Raw genomic sequence first — 19,079 nt, 5'->3', positions numbered from 1 at the left:
TGTTTTTGTAATTTTTAAATCATTAGAAACTGAATATCTTTGGGTTTTGGACTGTTGGTCACACAAAACAAACATTTGACATTTTACAGACTAAACAGTTAATCGCTTAATTGCAAAATGTACGAGATTAATTGATAATTAAAACAATCGCTTTCTGCCCAAAAACAAACATAAATTTGTTTTAAAAACTTCCTGTTTTTCAGGGATTCTTGCTGTTATTGTACTAAAGTTTTGCTGTTTGCAGTTGAAAATTAGCCAGCTGACTAACAAATGGCATATTTACAGAAATGTTGATTTAATTTGTGTTGTCCTAATAAAAAGAGAAAAGAAGTAAATAAATAAATTAGTAAATAAATAACTAAATAAATGAGTAGATAAATAAAGAAAACATTAAATAAATAAATAATAAGTAAATGAATAACTAAATAAATGAGTACATAAATAAAGAAAAAAGTAAATAAATAAATACATAAATAAATAACTCAATAAATGAGTAAATAAATAACTAAATAAATGAGTAGATAAATAAAGAAAACATTAAATAAATAAATAATAAGTAAATAAATAACTAAATAAATCAGTAGCTAAATAAATAAAAAAGTAAATAAGTAAATAAATAATAAGTAAATAAATAAATACATAAATAAATAACTTAAAAAATCAGTAAATAAATAAATACATAAATAAATAACCAAATACATTTGTAAATAAATGAGTAGATAAACAAAGAAAAAAGTAAATAAATCAATACATAAATAAATAAGTAAATAAATCAATACATAAATAAATAAATGAGTAGATAAATAAAGAAAACAAATAACTAAATAAATAATAAGTTAATAAGTAACTAAATAAATGAGTAGATAAATGAAGAAAAAAAGTAAATAAATAAATGAAAAGTTTTGCAGGTGTAGCAGGCATCTAAAAATACTGCTGTTGGTTGAAGAATTAAATTTGATGTTTTGGTATTTTGACACGAGAAGCTGCATCAATGCTGTTCAAGCTTTCCTGTCCCAACAGAGTCACGCTAAGGGAGGAAGCTTTGTGTGTTAATTCTGACTGTGTGTGTCTCTCCAGGCCGATATCTGGTCGCTGGGCATCACGGCCATCGAGCTCGCCAAGGGTGAACCTCCCAACTCAGACATGCATCCGATGCGAGTGCTGTTCCACATCCCCAAGTCTCCTCCTCCGACGCTGAGCGGAGATTTCTCCAAGAGCTTCAAAGAGTTCACCGAGGCGTGCCTCAACAAGGACCCTACCTTCGTAAGACACACTCACAGTTTACATCCTCCTAGCCCCGTACGAAGGATCTGTTTATGGTGTTTAGATGCTTTTTTCATCCTCTTTAAATTGTTATTGTGACACTGTCTGCCAAGTTTTATACATTTACTCAATAATAATAATAATAATAATCTTTATTTATAGAGCATTTTTCAAAACCCACCTAACAAAGTGCTTCACAAGGGCAGCACAATTAAACATAATTTAAAATAAATAAAAGATTAAAATAAAATAAATAAAATTCAAATTAAATCAGGAAATGCTCTCAGATAAAGTATGTGTACTTAAGTGTCATATTAAGGTACTGTTTCCACTTAATGCTACTTTTAACTTCTCCTCTACTACATCTAAGAGGGAAATATTGTTTTTTTTAGTCCACTACATCTTACAGTTGTAGCTACTTTGCATAAAAACCAACCACCAGGATAATAAAATACACATAGTTAAAGATTAAACCAGCGGCTCCCAACATCTTTCACTTGAGGACACTTACAAAGACTAATGTTGTCTAGTAGGGCTGCAACTAACTAATCTGTTGTTACATTATTTTCTTGATTAATTGATTAGTTGCTTGGTTTATAAAATAGCTAGATAAATGAATAAATAAAGCTCAATTAAAGGCCAGACTAAAAAGGTAAAATACGATAAATAAAGGTGAAATATAATAAATAATTAGCCAGATAAATAAATAAATAAATAAAGATCAGTTAAAAGCCAGACTAAAAAGGTAAAATAGAATAAATAATTAGCCGGATAAATAAAATAATATAACAATAAATAACTTCAGTGTTCTATTACTAGCCAGTCAGGCAGCAACATTACGTATTTGTTCAAAATTATAGGGTCTTCTTAGAGGTTACAGTTTTTAAAACATGCCTTTGATGTTATAAAAATAATCAAATAAAAGAAAACACAAACTACCAAAATCTTGCCGTCATACAGGAAGTTTAAGGAACAATATTTTGATGCATAATTACAAGAAAATACAGATTGTATCCATAAGTGTTTGTGAAATCCCTGCTTTTTTTATCTTAATTGAATAGTTTTAGTTATTTTTTGTCATTTTTCTGCTGTTGAGTACTTTGTAAACTCAGTTCTTCTCTAGTTTTGAAGGTTTTATTTTCATGTCGTTCACTGTGTTATTGTAGCTGCGTTCTGCTGCCCTCTGGTGGTCTAACAGCTCCTCTTCTTTCTCTCTTATTTCCTCTTTCTCCTCCATAAATGAACCATATAAGAAACTGTTCAGATAAGTACAGAATCCTGCAGTCAGCCTTTATTTATCTTCATCTTTCTCTTACTTATAAACAACCGAGTGAAGTAAGTCGACCTAAAGATGGTTCATCTTCTGTCTTTGTTCAGCGTCCGACAGCCAAAGAGCTCCTCAAACACAAGTTCATCGTCAAACACTGTAAGAAGACGTCCTACCTCAGCGAGCTGATCGACAGGTACAGGAGGTGGAAGGAGGAGGGCCACAGCGGCAGCAGCTCCGACGACTCAGACGGGTAATCTGATTACTTTTGGAGATTCTTTTCATTCCAGTTTTAAACAGGAAGCTCAGGTGTTCTTTAATGTCTGATGGTGCTTAATGAGTAACATAACTGTATGTGTTTTTATATGTAAAGGGAGTCCAGTAATAAAGAGAACAGCGAGTCACCTGAGTGGTCCTTCACCACCGTCCGTAAGAAGAAGACGGAGGGCAGGAAGGTCCTCAACGGAACGGTCAGTACACATAATACTCTGGGTGTATATACTATATGTGTGTATTTATACGTAGAAACAGCTTTTCATGGGTGGAGAAATGCTGATAACGCTGTCAAAATGCTCAAATTTCATTCAATGATTTCTTGTTTGAAGAAAAGTTTAACAGAAAACAAAATATTAAAATTAAAATAGCATTTCTTTATAATAACCATTATTTATAAATGGTAAATTGATAGTTAACTAAACTTAAGTTAATAGTTATTTTACTGTTAACAAACAATGAAATGATAATGAATGTTTACTAATTATTAGTAATGCTATAATTTGTTATTTTTTGTTAATATTTTATATATATATATATATATATAAATATATATATATATAATATATAATATGTATATATTATATATCATATTATATATTATATTATGTATAATATATAATATATATATGTAATATATATATTATATATACTATATAATATATATATATTATTATACATAATATAATATATATATATATTATATATAATATATATATTATATATAATATATAATATATATATATTATATACATGGATTTGTGAGAGGGAGAAGATTTTAAACCAGTTTCTCATTTTGTAAACTTGAGAAAAAAATATTGATGTTCCTTTTAACATTACACTATAAATAATTTTATTTATAAATATTTCACAAAAGGTTTTGAGGGCTGGAAATAATAAAACAAAAGCATTGTCTGCAATTAAAGGCAGCGTCTTGAAAAGTGTTGGTCTGTATTTGAAAACGGACATTTAAATATGCACATTAATGGACATTAAATTTATTTTTTTTATAAGCAAAGATGACTTTTTATCTTGTCAGATGTGTCAGTTTCTAAATCGTTGATGCTCACCTTTTTTTTTTTTCCAACTTCCTCCTCCTCCTCCTCCTCCTCCTCCTCCTCTGTGCAGGGTCAGGATCAGCTGGTTAAATCTGCCAGTCTCACAACAGTCATCTCTCCTGTCTTCACTGAGGTTAGTATATACACACACTTCAGTCACGCCAACAACAACCCTATTTAGTTTAGTTTTCTGAGGCATTTATGTCTGTAAATACATGTACTGCACATGTGTGCATGAAAATATTGCAGCTCAAAAAAGATTGTCTTTCAAGATGTTAAAACTTTTCCCACAATGCCATGCATATAAGGGGGAAAATATGAACTCCTAAAACAATCATAAGACTCTAAAATAAGCTCACAATGTGTTCAAACTTCAGAGAACAATACAGAGGAGTATGACCTCGGTTTGGGGTTCTGTGAAAAGCAGATGTGCAGAATTGTGTTTTCTTCTTGTAGTTGAAGCAGCAGCACAAGGAGCACTCTGAGCAGCGACTGGCCATCGAGGAGCTGGAACGCAACATCCGATTGGCTGAAGAGGTCTGTCCAGGCATCACGGACAGGATGGTCACACACATCATTGCCAGGTACCAGAAGTCTTTCTTTTCCCAACGGTAGACCAGCAACTCCCACGTTCTGCAAGGTAAAATTACTGTTTTTTTGTGAATGGAATCTGGTGTGGTAGCTTTGAAGACGGCGATATAACGGCTACAGTCCCACGTTGGAAAGAGCTGTCTGATTGCGAGATGAAGTGAACTGAAGCGGTTATAGCGCTCTCTTCAAAGCCACCAGACTCCATTCACAAAAACACTAATTTTACCTCGCAGAACTCGTCCACGGCCGCTTTACCTCGCCGTCAGACAGCTCTTTCCGCCGGGGAACTGAAGCGGTTATATCACTCTCTTTAAAGCCACCAGACTACATTCACAAAAGCAGTAATTTTACCACGCAGAACCAGTCCACGGCCGCTTTACCTCGCCGTCAGACAGCCCTTTCTGACGGGGAACCGAAGCCGTTATAGCGCTCTCTTTAAAGCCACCAGACTACATTCACAAAAGTAGTAATTTTACCTCAGAACTTTTGACTAGTTCTTTTATTTGTGTATAATTCCTCCTTGTTTTCTGTCTGCTGCCTCTCTTTCTCTCCCTCTCATGCGTCATATTACTCAGAACAAGATGTCTGTATCGACCTCCGTCAGATTATTTGTTAACCAAATGTTTCTCTCTCCCTCCATCTTGACTCTCCCTCAGATTCACGACCACCTGAAGGACTCGAACCCGGATCGGAAAAGGAAGTACATTATGTGAATAGAGACTGTGTCTCCGTACGGTGACGCTGCTGGATGATTTGGAAAACTGAGGAGATTTGCTGTGCGATGTCTCCTCGCTGTACAAACACATCACACACACACACACACACACACATGCACACACACACTACTAATGTAATATATACACTATATATTATAAATATATATATATTCACTGCTGCAGGTTGAAGACCTTTCTTTCACCCCGAGTTGGATTCAAAATTCGCCGTATTTTTTAATCCTCTGGTCTGAAGTTTTGAAAAAACAATTTTAAGTTGTCAGTTGGATTTGTGGTTTTCGTTTCCCCTTTTTAGGGTCATGAACTCCTCCTTTTTTGCTCAAACTTAACACCTTAAGTAAGTCTACATATTTAAACTTTAAAATTACCATCATGTGCCTTAATTATTTATGTTATCAGTCATTTTTTAAAAGTAGACGTCACATTTTGAGCATGTTTTTATTTGTTTTTTTGTTGAAACCGTACACAGAAAGTTCTATATAGAAGAGGGTTCTCGTCCATCAGCAGTGGTATGTTTTGTGTCATGACTCGTCTTGACTTTGTAGATGTTTATATGTTTGTTCAGTAGCACTTGAGACAGATTATATGCCAATATTACATTTTTTTGTTGCCTTCAGTAATGCTTTAAATTACAGTTCCCTGATCCCGGAGTTCAAGTCGAGGTCAGGTCTAACCTTCAAAGTCAAACACTTCCGTTTTTCAGACTTATATTTGGTCATTTTAGGTGTGATTTTACAGCATAAATGCTATTAAATATGTAATCCGGAACAATTTTTCAGCTTTACTTACTGATTTGTATGGAAATTATTTTGAACATCCAAGATGAAAAACTAATTGGCGCTCCAAATGAACGGTTGAATTGGTCCGGACTGTTGGCTGAGATTTCATTCTGGGATTCGTATTCTGGGATGTTCAAAAAGTGTCAAGATTTCAGTGGGAATAAAAACAAAAAATTAACATTTTCCAGGATCTGCAAGCAAGACGCAACCGCACAAAGGTCTTCCACTCGCTCATGAAAACACTGTGTCCTTTTTTCAATATGCATCAAGTTTGGGAAAAAACGGTTGATTCTTAACATAATGCTTGATGTGTAAAGGACGTTGTTACCCATCATTGTAAAGTAACGCAGGTCCTTTTCAAGAGCATGACGGGAGCTGTAATCAAAGGTATTACTGATAGTTTGTACCAAAGACACTATAAAAACTTGGTCATTGTATATTTTTGTCTTTTTATATATCATAAGGGATACGACAATGCTTGTTGAGGGGGGAAATGTAAAATGAAAGATGTAAGATTTTACAGAAGTGTACTCTTTTTTTTGTAGCGGGACTTAGAGTTTTATGAATAAATATTTAAGTTTGATTGAGAAACAACTGTTTCTGTACTTTAATGTTTTTTTCTGAAGGAAAGCTTAAAAGAAATTTTGGGTACGAGTAATTTCTGGTAATCTTTGCTTTATTTAAATTTCTGTTATCGCAATGTGTCTTGGGTGAAAATACCCAACAATGATATGATAAAGGGTAGAGAACATACCAGATGAATTTGTAGATCTTGTTGCATTATCCTTGTATAAACCTTTATTGGCACAGTTGCTTTAAACCAAAACAATCTTCACATTTTCCTACAGAATTCACAAGAACCATTCATATAAAATAACACATACCCAGCTACATCACCCAGAACGTCGTCCAATAAGTTTTCCAAACCTACGTAGCCTACGCATCGCACAAACGAAACTTAATATTAAAGTCTTATAAATATAGACCTGCTCCACCTGCAAGGCTGTTGTGGATATTTAAGAAAATGCATGTTATTCCATACAGAGATGGACTGTCAATACCAGATGCTTCAACTAAGTAAAAACAGAAATCCACTTTAATAATCAGTTTCAGCACAGATAGAGCAGAAAAAGTCCACATGCTAATTTGTATGTTAAGACATTAAGCCAGGCTTCACCTGATGTAGCGCACTATAACTCTTGACTAACCTTTTTGTGCATCTCGTGGTAACTCGATTTTCACAGTGTTGACATTTTACACATGCGGAAATAAAAATTTGAATTAATTTGATAGATTAGACCGACACATACGGATACTTTGCAAAAAGTCAAGGCCACGCCCCCTTTTGGGGAATAGAAAACCAAAGATCCCATAGACTTCAATGCAATTTGACGTATGTTTGGATTGTAATTTCCCCAAAACGGGGCGTGGCCATACGAGCCTACTCTGGATAACGTATGGCCGGTCTGATGTATAACTGATCGAACTGATTGGCTAGATATGAAAATTGTAATAGACTGTAAATCAGGTGGGTTAGGCCGAGGATATTACAATTTGTTGGACCTTTGATGGTCAGCTCGGAGGGGCACATATATTTTTTTTACAAATTTGCTAGCTTGTACCCGTAATGTGGCTACCAAAGAAGCTGAGGTTTTCGCTAAAACAAGGCATAAACAGTACATTTCATCTGCCAGTACACCTCAAAACCAACACACTTCTCATACATATGAAGCCATCACATTTTAAAACCCATCCTGCCAGTGTTGAGTGTGATCACATCTTGAACCTTTTGTTATTATCTACAGCGTGACTTGAGTAATCTTTGCAGCACCTTTAGTCTCGGTCTTTTCTCTCTCACCCTTCAACTCTTTTTTTGCTGCGCCATCCTCTTCCTCCCCCTCCTCCTCCTCGTCCAGTTGGAGGCTCCCAGAGGAGAACCTCATCCTGGCTAGTCCAGCGGGCCGTACCACTGTCCCCAGCGGGGGTGGAGGGCAGTAGTACGGATAGAAGACCTCCGGGTCCGAGTCACTGTAGCTTCCCGTGGTGCCTCCGATCATGCATAGCGAGGTGGGCCGATCGGGCAGAGGCGAGGAGTTCAGCGGGAGGTAGTTGGGTCTGGAGGGGCGTGTCAGGTGAGGGTAGTAACCAAGGGGACGGAACTCGGAGGCGGGGTTAAAACCGGGGTTAGAACTCCTCGAGAGGTGAAACTTGACATCTGGTTGGCTAGCGACGCGGCGAGGCAGCCCCGGGAGGAAGTTGGAGTCGTCGCTGTAATGCCCCGCCTCTGTATGTCCAACGCCCAAGAGCCTCGCTCCGTTGCTTCCCGGATGGTAAACCCGAGCCAATCCCAGCCCGCCTGAGCCAGAGGGGCGGAGGCTCCTCCTGATTGGCGAGAGCGACGGCGAATCATGGCTCCGCGGATAGAAAAGCGGCCGCGATAGGCCGTCCATCGTCACATAATCCTGCCTCCTCGCCTGCGGGAAACGCTCCAGCGAGGAAACGGTGACGTAGTCCGACAAGTAGGGGTGTCGGTTGAGAGGCGAGGATCCGGCGAACGGGAACGTTGGGAGGACGGGGTGATACTGGTAGGCGGGACTGTTTGGGTAGAGAAGAACCAGCTGCTGAGCGGCGTCCGGGTGCGGCTGGGGATTGGGGCGACGCCGCGACCGGTTGCCGTAGACGCCGGCTAGCCGTTGGGCTTGGCGCTGAGCCCCGATCCGCCCTCCTCTCATGTCGTCCATCACAGATGTGGAGGCAGATCGTATCTTGGGCGAGGGGGTTGATGGGTGTAGAGATGGAGAGAGGGGGGAGACTTGGGTGAGAGGGCGGGTCCTCTGGGTGACCTCCACGGATGATTGGCTGCGTTTAGCTCCTCCTCCACCGATTTCGATGTTGTCTACGCCTCGGTGATGTGGGTCCAACTCATCCTGACTGTAGACCGCCAAGGCATGACCCGACCGGGTGAACGGGTGGGAGTGCTCATAGAACTGAGGAGGTAAGACACACAAACATTAGACTATGATGCAACTTATTTATTTTCATTATAGTTTAATTTGCCAATTATTAACTTGAATTGTTACGTCAATAAAATATCAGAAAACTGGTGATTGCCCAAGATATAAAACCCAAAGATATTCAATTTAATAAATTACCAAGAAATGCAGCAAATATTTGTCTTTTTTGCTTGAAAAATTACATAAATGATCAATTTTTTATCAAAATAGTTGCTGATTCACTTTCTGTTGGTCAACTTAACGATTAATCGACTAATCGATGCAGTTCTACTTCTTACGTACAGCATAGTATGTGCATAAATGTCAGTTTTTATTACCTGTTTGGAGACGTCCGTGAGGAGATCAGGAGAAGAGCGACACTGTCTGGGATCGTGGTCTGACTGACAGTAAGTCCTGGTTAAAGAGCGAGAAGACAAAAAGACATGATGATACATACAGAAAAGATAAGAAATTACCAAAAAAACTTTGCCTTTTATCCTTCGTTAGCTCGTGTTTTATCTCTTTTCCAAATGTTTCTTTGATAAATGATTATCTGAGGTTATCACAGGATAAAAAGAGATCAAAGAGTTGAACTTGATTTATTGTACCGTTTGTCTGTTTGGCTAATTGGCAGATTGGCAAATTTGAGCATCTGTGTTGATCAAATGGTCTAATACATTAAACGTTTGCTGATGAATTTATTCTCACCTCTCAAAGTGCGAAGGCTTCTTCTCCCCTGATCCCATACACTCCAGCAGCTGTTTCTGCGTCCGTCCGCTGCCACAAAAAATAACACGTCAAACAGTAAATCATCATCATCCTCTTAAAGCTTACAATACAGCGTTTGACTTAAAACAACATACAAAAGCTTTCCCCAAAATAACATGAAATTGCGTGAGAAAAATGAATGAGAAAATATAGATTAAAACAAAAATAAAGTTATAAATGTGCTCAAGTTCAACACAACCCGGTCTCACAGGAAGGTGTATAGATAGCACAACATTGGAAGGTCATTCCGCGTGTCATGAGGACGCATTTTAGCCTTTTAGCGTGTCATTTGTACGCCACACAACAAAACTACGGTAACGTACATAGTTAGGTTGAGGGGACAAAAACACTCTCTTAGGTTTAGGCAACAAAAAGGTTTAGGAAAAAACGTCGTGGTTGGGCGTGGTTGTTTGTAAACTAAGAAAAATATGGATTGTAAGTAAACTAAGAAAACGTCACTAATATACCTTGCAAAACAAAACACTGATTTAATGCATCAATAGTTATTATCCAATAATATAATATATATTATTCTGAAATGGGTCATTCTGCATAACGAGTACTTTTACTTTTGGTACTTTATGTATATTTTCATGCTAATACTTTTGTACTTTTACTTTACTTAAATTTTGAATGCAGGATTCTTACTTAACAGAGTATTTTTTTACACTGTGGTGTTTCATGATCTGATACTTCTTGTGTATAACTACACTCATTAAATATACAGAGACAAGGAAATGGGAGTTTTATATCTTTATATCACAGCAGTGTGTTTTACCTGTATCTAAAGCTGGAGCCTTTACAGGACAGCAGTGTTTTGTGCATCGTCTTGGGTTCCTCGGCCAGCCTGAAGAAGGCGTGGTACTCCACACACGTCTTCCAGAAGGACTTGCACACATCTCGACTGGCCATGGATAACTCTAGTGTGTCCTTACACGATGGCTGGATGGACACACACTTGCATCAATGGACACATACAGTATATGCACAGAAATAAAAATTGACAAATGCAGTCACACAACCTCCTGTCGTCTCCGGTCGAGTTTAAAACAAACGGGCCTCACCCCGACTTTGTCGTGGAGTTTGATGAGGAAGTGTTTGCGCTTGAAGCTCAGCTTGCGGATCTTCGCCCAGCTGAATGTGTTGATTTTGGTGTTTCCCTAGAAAGCGCAGAACAAAAAGATCCATTGATATGTCCTTCAGTGCAAGATGACAGATATAACACGCTCATGTTTAGCAACATGCAACATATCCGTCATGAATTTGGTCAGTTTTAGACGTTTAATGTGTGTAATTTTAACCTGTTGGTGGCGCTAGATAAAAAGTCAAGGGATCACCAAAGTCTTTAGGATTCATCCTCTGGACACCCTGAATGGCTCTACCAAATTTTGCTACCACGTTCATCACGCTTCATCTTAGAACTAACCCTTTCACAGTGTGTTTTCAGTTCATGAAAGTTAATTGTTGGCCTTATTCAGCGTTCAGTTGTAATTAGCTCCACCCTCTTGTGTCACTTCTGGTTGCAATGAACCAAGATGGCTATAGCCAAATAACAAGATGGCGATGGCCAAAAACCAAGATGTCAACGGCACAAAAACCAAGATACAGTCTATGCTTTGGACCACCAAACTAACCCTCCCTTGAGCTGAGCTGCTAATGTGGCTATACACAGCGTATGAGACCATATACCTGAAAGACCAGTACTCCAGAGTGTGTGACAGCCAGGTTGATCCTCATTCCCTCCCCGTCGTGAGCGGGGTGAGGCCTGATGCCGTACATGTCCAGCTTCCTCGCCACCTCCAGAAGGTGGATGTCGGAGTCTCCTGGGGACACGCCTCTGCAGGTAGAGAGAGAGAGAGAGAGAGAGACCTTGGATGTGATTAACGTGAGGATTTGCAGGCTTTGCGATATGTTTTTGGTGGCTATGTTTTGGAGTGAAGATCAACGCATCAACTCAGTGTGTACCTGTGTTTCTTGTGAAACTTGATGATCTTGTGGTCTAGATATTCCTGGTTGGGGACGTACTGCTTCATCTCTAAATGGTGAGCGTCCAGCTCCTCGTCAAAGTCCCCTAGCTCTGCTGCAACACACACACACACACACACACACACACACACACATAAAACACATAAAAACATGCCCCTTACATGTAAATAAAAACAACTCTGTACGGTTACAGGGGAAGTTCAGTAGATTAACTAAATAATGCCAATGTCTTACCCTGCAGTATGTGAGAGACCAGCAGGGTGGCGCTGTTGTCATTACAGGTCAGACTGCCGTTAGACAAGTCCTGCTTTATCTGTAAGGCAAAAAGATACCTACACACACAGTTAAAGTTTGGTATCTCAGTTTGCATTGCTGTTTTAGAAAAACATGAATCATATCAGAGGACACCTGTACAATACAATCCTGTATGAGAGCATCCGACAAAGATCCAAAGAGAAGGAACAGCGTTACCTGGTGAGGCCTCTCTTTAGTTGTCCAGGATCTGGTGGAAAGAACTTTACTATAAACCTGAAGAACAGATCGTTGGTGTCTGACGAGAGAGAGAAGAAAAAGGAAGGAAGTATCACAGGTAAAATATACAACAAAATAAAGGTTTGTAGCTACACTAAAAAAAGCCAAAACGTGACATTTAATTTGACATTAAAGGTGCAATGTGTAGGATGTGGTGGGATCTAGTGGTGTGGTTGCAGATTGCAACCAACTTGAGTACCCCTCCGCTCACTCCTCCCTTTTACAAGACCGCGGTAACGTGAGCCACCGAGTGAAAAAACGCAGTAATGCCATTCACCTCGCTCAGACGCCATCTTTACCATAATGACGCTAGTTTAAGAGCAATGGAAGTCAGACGGCGGCTGGCGGTACCACGGTTTAGCACGGAGAACTACAGTGGCCTTCAGGTAACGTAAAAACACAAAAAGGATCTCTCTAGAGAGGTGTTTGGTTTGTCCGTTCTGGGCTACTGTAGAAACATGGTGGACTCCGTGAAGAAGAACCTATTGCTCCAATGCATGCTGGGAGGGTTCCCAACCTTCAGCACTCAACCCAACCGTATGAATGATGATCATAGTTCATCATTTTATTTCAAAATAAGTGCGCAGTGTTATTCAATATAACCTCACCCAGGATTAACAAATCAATCCTCTCACTGCTTCCAAAGAACCAGATTAGCTGGATGAGAATAAAGAGGATTATTTTAGCCGCCTGAATCAGTTGCTTTAGAAACTTACATTTAATCTGTTTGGCCAGCGGCTTCAGCAGCTCCAACCACACCTGCAACAGACAAAACACACAGGTTATATACACGTGGCAAAGAAATCCCAAATACTCTTCACGTGTGTGTTTGATTTTTCTTACGTAGTTGCCGCCGTGGTGTCTGAACTCCAGGCCAAAGTACTCTTTCTCCAGCAGCTTCAGATGACCACACACTTTGTTGAAGAAGTCGCCTCCTAAAACCTTTTGCTGAGAGAGAATTAAAGATAATGTAAGCGAGTGAGAGAGGGATGATTGGATTTTTTAATTGAGACGCTCTTAAAACCTGGATTCCCGGGGACACTCGGGGGACCCCAGAGGATGTGGTGCAGCTCAGTTTCTCTGTTACTTAGTTCACTTTGCATAATGAGAGTTTATATAATGCTGCGTTCGTATGAGCTGGAGGTCCATTGACTCTTTGCCTTTGAGGCCTGCTCACAAAAAAAGGTGTGAATGGTGTTTTTCCCAGTGGTGTTCTTTATGTATTCAATTCACATTTTGCTCGAAATACATATGTTTTAGCGTCAAAATGCTATTTTCCCTTCAAGCCCTTCTAAAAAAGTTTCCCAACGTGACCTGACGTAGGTTTCTGCATGATGTCGCTGCTACATGTACAGTATATAAACATCCGTATAGTCAGTGTAGTAACGTCTAGTGTTGCACGGAACACCAACACTAGAAAGGTAATGCGATACCCTGCTGTCGAAAACGATACAATACTCTGTTTTATCAGTACTGATACTTTAAGAATGACCATGTTTTAATACGAGCTGTGAATTGTGTCGATGTGCGACATCAGGACAAATATAAAATAATAATAAGTTCTATAAAGTTCTATTATTTCATTATTTTTCCTGATGTTTCAGGTTTTTGCCGTGGTATTGTTTCAGTATCGGTATGGAGATATTTAGGCAGGGTTAACGTCACATACAGTAACTTAGATGGTGGTCGGCGTGCTCCTAATTTGGAGCAGCAGACAGGAAGCTAAGCGATGTGCTGCTGTGGACGTCACGTTAGTACACGGAGCTTGTTCATTTGCTATGAAGACCCAGTAAAGTCGTCGCTTGTTTCAGTCCAATAAAATGTAGCAGGGATTTGCACTCAATAACCTTCCTATCGTCTGTTCTTCTTTCCTCCTCTCTCCATCCCTTAACTCTCTCCTTTCCTCTCTCATCTCTCTAATTACCGATATGCTGTTTATGCATTGCAACGCAAGGTTTTTTTTTAGCGTTAGCTGTCTGCTAGCCGGCGTTTAGCGCCCCGGCGGGGGTCACTGGACGCCCCTCATTAACTTGTCATGAGAGAATGAGAAGAGGAAGAGGAGGAAGAGGAGGGACAGAGCAGCTGTAAGCGATTATAAAGAGAACACCGGCCTAACCGATGATTACTGGAAACAAACGGCCGCCCCCACAACAACAGAGCAGTTAGTTTCAATAGAGCGGAATAGAGCACAATGGAGGGTAACTTTACTGTCCAATCTGCTGGCTGGACGTTCATCTGTAGAACGTGTGATGGGAAAACAACAACGTTCCTGAGCGGTAAAATGAGTTTTTAATCTTTAATTATGTCTCTTTAATGCGATAAGGCACAACATTCAGACTGACTGTCCGTAAGAAGATCATCAACTCACTTTCCTCACATGAAGTCATAAAGTGTGATAATGTTCCTGATATCAGGTAGAGGACTGAACCCACACAGCTCATTACTTTTAATTAGCTCCACCTGTTCAGACTTCCTGCCAGCCAGTAAAGCTGTAACCGCTCCGCTGTGTGACTAAAGGAACTGAAAGTTATAATCCTGTATATTTTTGTCAATGAAAGTGTGTTCTTGTGAACTGTGGGTTTAATACTGTCATTTTATTCTTTTAATTAAAGGGGAACTCCACCGATTTTGCACCTCAAAGTATGTGTACATATGTTGGGGAGTACTACTGCATTGGTGAAAAAAAAGTAAGTCTTCAGTGTCTCCAGAGGGAGCTGTGTGAAGTCTGATAAATTGCCTCAATGGCTGTGATAGAAAACACATACTATTCATACTATGTATGACGTGCGTTCACACTGAAGAGTACATGTATGGGGATTTTGTGTACTATTTGTAGAATATGTCAAGATGTATGCTAGATTAGCAAGAATTGATCTGGGTGCCTTGAGACCAAGCGGCAACCTCTGGTGCTGAGAAATGAAGCCAACGTGGTGCCAAATACTGCAGTCACACAAATGGCCACTTGAGGCTCCAAAAGCGAGTCAATCCCCATAGGGGGTCAGTACATTAGTATGCAGTTTTAAACCCGGACCATATCTTTAGTTCTGCTACATCAATCTGCCTGCATTTCCATATTTCGTGGTGCCAAAATTGGAAATTTCAAATTCTACTGTCTTTTTTTTTTTAAACCAATATGGCGAGGGCCAAAAAACCAAGATGGCTAGGGCCAAAAACCAATACGGCGAGGGCCAAAAACCAATACGGCGAGGGCCAAAAAAACAAGATGGCGAGGGCCAAAAACCAATATGGTGACGGCCAAAAGCCAAGATGGTGACAGCCAAAAACCAAGATGGCGACAGCTAAAAACCAAGATGGTGACGACCAAAAACCAAGATGGTGACGGCCAAAAACCAAGATGGGGACGGCCAAAAACCAAGATGGGGACGGCCAAAAACCAAGACGGCGACGGCCAAAAACCAAGATGGTGACGGCCAAAGACCATGATGGCAATGGCCAAACCAAAATGGCGAGGGCCAAAAACGAAGATGGCGTCGGCCAAAAACACAGATGGCGACCGCCAAAAAACAAAATGGTGACGGCCAAAAACCAAAATGGTGACAGCCAAAAACCAAGATGGCGACCGCCAAAATGCCAGACTCGAGGCTTGAAAACCATAGCCAACAAACCAATGGGTGACATCACTACGTCCACTTCTTCTATACAGTCTATGAGAGTAACTCTAACTTCGGAGATTTATCTTAACCCTGGCTCTATGTCTCACTAATCCCAGGTATTAGTCCTTTCTTCACATTTTCATTTTAGCTTCCTCTATCACTCATTTTTAAACATGTCACATTGGTGTACTAGGCATAGTGTTTCTCCATAAAATAAACTTTGAGAATACGTTTTACTCATCTGTCTATCCACCATTCCTCCAGTCAGTCAGTCATCCCTCTTTTCTCTTCCTCCACATCTTGTCTGATCATTAATTGCGGTTTTTGCCCCGAAGGCTTGAAGATCAGAGTCTCTCTGGGTCTCACCCACATAACTTGAAACCTATTTATTATGATTTTAGAGTTGGTTTGGTCCGTCTCACACACACACTTATTACCTCCTCTGTTGACCAGATAAACTATATTTATCACAGGGTGGGTAGTTTATTTTTGCTCTCATCTATCCATCCTTTTTCTTTCTTTTATTGTTTCTTCCTTCGTCTCTCTCCTCCTCCTCTTGTAAAGATGCTACTAATGTCCCCGAGGCTGCTGGGAAACCGACTACTTTGCTAACACAATACCGCACACACACAAACACACTGAAAGTCTCTTTTTAGACTGCTTTACTGCCTCGCAGGCGACGTCACCATGTTGGAAAACGCGAGCCGTCTCTCTGCTGGTGGATCACATGACCGTTCATAGACAGCAGAGTATTTACGTTCCACATCCAGCTGTTTACACATCACACACATTCTCTGTTCGACAGCTTGAAAACATCTGCAACATCTTAGTATTTATCTGATTCATGCAATCTATTTTAAGATATGTAATTAAAAAGTTTGATCCTATATTTACTTCCACACATCGTAAATCTGTCCTGAACAAGTAGATAAATAGATACCAGCTGTGACCATGTGGGAGAACTTTAGTGATGAATGAGTCATCGGCTGATCTAAAATCTAAAACTGAGGTCACTAATGTTCAAAACTAAAACATTTTTTAGGTCTAAACCGTTTAACCTCAGTCACTCAACATAACTTATGTTAAACTGTTGGTCACTACTGTTTCTGCATTTATTCATTCGTTCATTTAGGTGATTTCAGTGCTGAAAGAAGTACTAAGATCTCTTGTACTGTAAAAAATACACAAAGTCCTGCATTCAAAATGTTACTTAAGTAAAAGTACAGAAGTAAGAATTTACAAATAAAACATGTGATCAAAAACTTAAATGGTGACGGCCAAAAACCAAGATGGTGACGGCTAAAAACCAAGATGACGACGGCCAAGTATCAAGATGACGACGGCCAAAAACCAAGATGGCAACGGCTAAAAACCAAGATGACGACGGCCAAAAACAAAGATGGCAACGGCTAAAAACCAAGATGACGACGGCCAAAAACAAAGATGGTGACAACCAAAAACCAAGATGACGACGGCCAAAAACCAAGATGACGACGGCCAAAAACCAAGATGACGACGGCCAAGTACCAAGATGACGACGGCCAAAAACCAAGATGACGACGGCCAAAAACCAAGATGACGACGGCCAAGTACCAAGATGACGACGGCCAAAAACCAAGATGACGACGGCCAAAAACCAAGATGACGACGGCCAAGTACCAAGATGACGACGGCCAAAAACCAAGATGACGACGGCCAAGTACCAAGATGACGACGGCCAAAAACCAAGATGGCAACGGCTAAAAACCAAGATGACGACGGCCAAAAACCAAGATGACGACGGCCAAGTACCAAGATGACGACGGCCAAAAACCAAGATGGCAACGGCTAAAAACCAAGATGACGACGGCCAAAAACAAAGATGGCAACGGCTAAAAACCAAGATGACGACGGCCAAAAACCAAGATGACGACGGCCAAGTACCAAGATGACGACGGCCAAAAACCAAGATGACGATGGCCAAAAACCAAGATGACGACGGCCAAGTACCAAGATGACGACGGCCAAGTACCAAGATGACGACGGCAAAAAAACGAGATGGCGATGACCAAAAAGCTGGACTCGAGGCTTCAAAACCGTAGTCCAGAAACCAATGGGAGAAAAAAATATGATCAATTTAGGGTTATAATATATAACTTATATAATATAATACTTTAAACTGCCCAATAGTTTAGTAGGTATAGTAAACAGTGGTGGAGGAAGTACAGTAAATTCATTACTTCAAAATCTTGCTTAAGTTAAAAATATAAATCAGCGATAAAATATACTTAAAGTACCAAAAGTAAACTCATTATGCAGAATAATAGGTATTATATAACTGGATTATAATTATCGATGCATTAATGTGGGTAAAGGTGGAGCTACTTTTAAATACTTTATATACTGCTGGGTAGATTAATCTATAATAATACATCATAATTTATTAGTAGATTTATATTTTGTATTAATAATCTGAATCTGCAAACTTACTACTAACTAAATGTAGTGGAGTAAAATGTACAATATTTCTGGGTAGAAGTATAAAGTTGCATAAAATTGAAATACTCAAGTAAATACTCAAGTACATTGAGTAAATGTACTTAGTTACATTTCACCACTGGTGTGGTCATAGTGTCCTATAGGTTAGATTATACTGTAATAGTGATTTACATGTGGAAACATACACTGGTATGCAATATTATAGTATAAATATAGTTTATAGTATAAAAAAATCTTATTCCTAGTATAAAAGAACAATGTGGGATTTATTTAATAAATCATAAATATTTTATAAAATGCAGTAATAAAATACTGTGCACCATAAAAAAGAGATAGGTGCACATGTGCAGTGAAATAAATACAAATAAACAAGTTAATTCCTTTTCTTTTTTTTTTGATTTCCATAAAATTATATTTATTATTTTTTTTTTTTTTTTAAATTTTAATTTTTTTTAAATTTATTATTATTATTATTTTTTTTTATTGTGTTATAAAGTAAAAAATAAATAAATAAAAGTAAGTTAATTTCTATTGATGACTATAACTCACCTCCACCTCGAACGTGCGATCGCTGTCGTCCAGGAAGACCACGCGCAGCCGGAGCTTGGTCTCCTTGGAGACCCGGGACCTGGTCGTGATGCTCCCGAGTCTCCGGGTCCTCCGGGGCCGGTCCAGGTCCTGGTCCCGGTCCAGGTCCCCCATCTGTCCAGGTCTCTCTCTCTCAGGAGAGATTAAAACAACAAC

General features: G+C 39.2%; 2 protein-coding genes across 2 annotated transcripts in view; one reads left to right on the top strand and one right to left on the bottom strand.

Moving 5' to 3' along the window:
- Positions 1–6,560, top strand: part of stk26 (serine/threonine protein kinase 26) — a 28,863-nt gene extending 22,303 nt beyond the window's left edge. Inside the window, exons 7-12 of the mRNA XM_037758099.1 lie at positions 1,078–1,263; positions 2,641–2,783; positions 2,904–3,000; positions 3,932–3,994; positions 4,318–4,445; positions 5,109–6,560. Coding sequence (XP_037614027.1) covers positions 1,078–1,263; positions 2,641–2,783; positions 2,904–3,000; positions 3,932–3,994; positions 4,318–4,445; positions 5,109–5,124 — 633 coding nt within the window. The 3' untranslated portion in view covers positions 5,125–6,560. The remainder of the gene's footprint in view (positions 1–1,077; positions 1,264–2,640; positions 2,784–2,903; positions 3,001–3,931; positions 3,995–4,317; positions 4,446–5,108) is intronic.
- Positions 6,561–7,139: 579 nt separating this feature from the next.
- On the bottom strand, positions 7,140–19,071 carry LOC119481305 (FERM domain-containing protein 7). Its single transcript, XM_037758091.1, has 12 exons — positions 18,885–19,071; positions 13,087–13,191; positions 12,960–13,002; positions 12,184–12,262; positions 11,947–12,044; positions 11,692–11,806; positions 11,416–11,563; positions 10,791–10,886; positions 10,505–10,668; positions 9,667–9,735; positions 9,297–9,372; positions 7,140–8,952 (listed from the first exon to the last, which is right to left on the bottom strand). Exons 1-12 carry the CDS (start codon positions 19,035–19,037, stop codon positions 7,765–7,767), a joined length of 2,334 nt encoding a protein of 777 aa, XP_037614019.1. The 5' UTR covers positions 19,038–19,071; the 3' UTR covers positions 7,140–7,764.
- Positions 19,072–19,079: the final 8 nt, after the last annotated feature.

Source organism: Sebastes umbrosus, chromosome 22, assembly GCF_015220745.1.
Source record: "Sebastes umbrosus isolate fSebUmb1 chromosome 22, fSebUmb1.pri, whole genome shotgun sequence".
NCBI classification, from domain to species: domain Eukaryota; kingdom Metazoa; phylum Chordata; class Actinopteri; order Perciformes; family Sebastidae; genus Sebastes; species Sebastes umbrosus.
This window is presented reverse-complemented; position numbering and strand designations above follow the sequence as displayed.

Coding starts and splice junctions, on each gene's coding strand:
- LOC119481305 (XM_037758091.1), bottom strand. CDS start 19,037: ATGGGGGACCTGGACCGGGACCAGGACCTGGACCGGCCCCGGAGGACC. Junction 12,263..12,959: donor GCTGGCCAAACAGATTAAAT/GTAAGTTTCTAA, acceptor CTCTCTCGTCAG/ACACCAACGATCTGTTCTTC. Junction 10,669..10,790: donor AACTCCACGACAAAGTCGGG/GTGAGGCCCGTT, acceptor GTGTCCATCCAG/CCATCGTGTAAGGACACACT.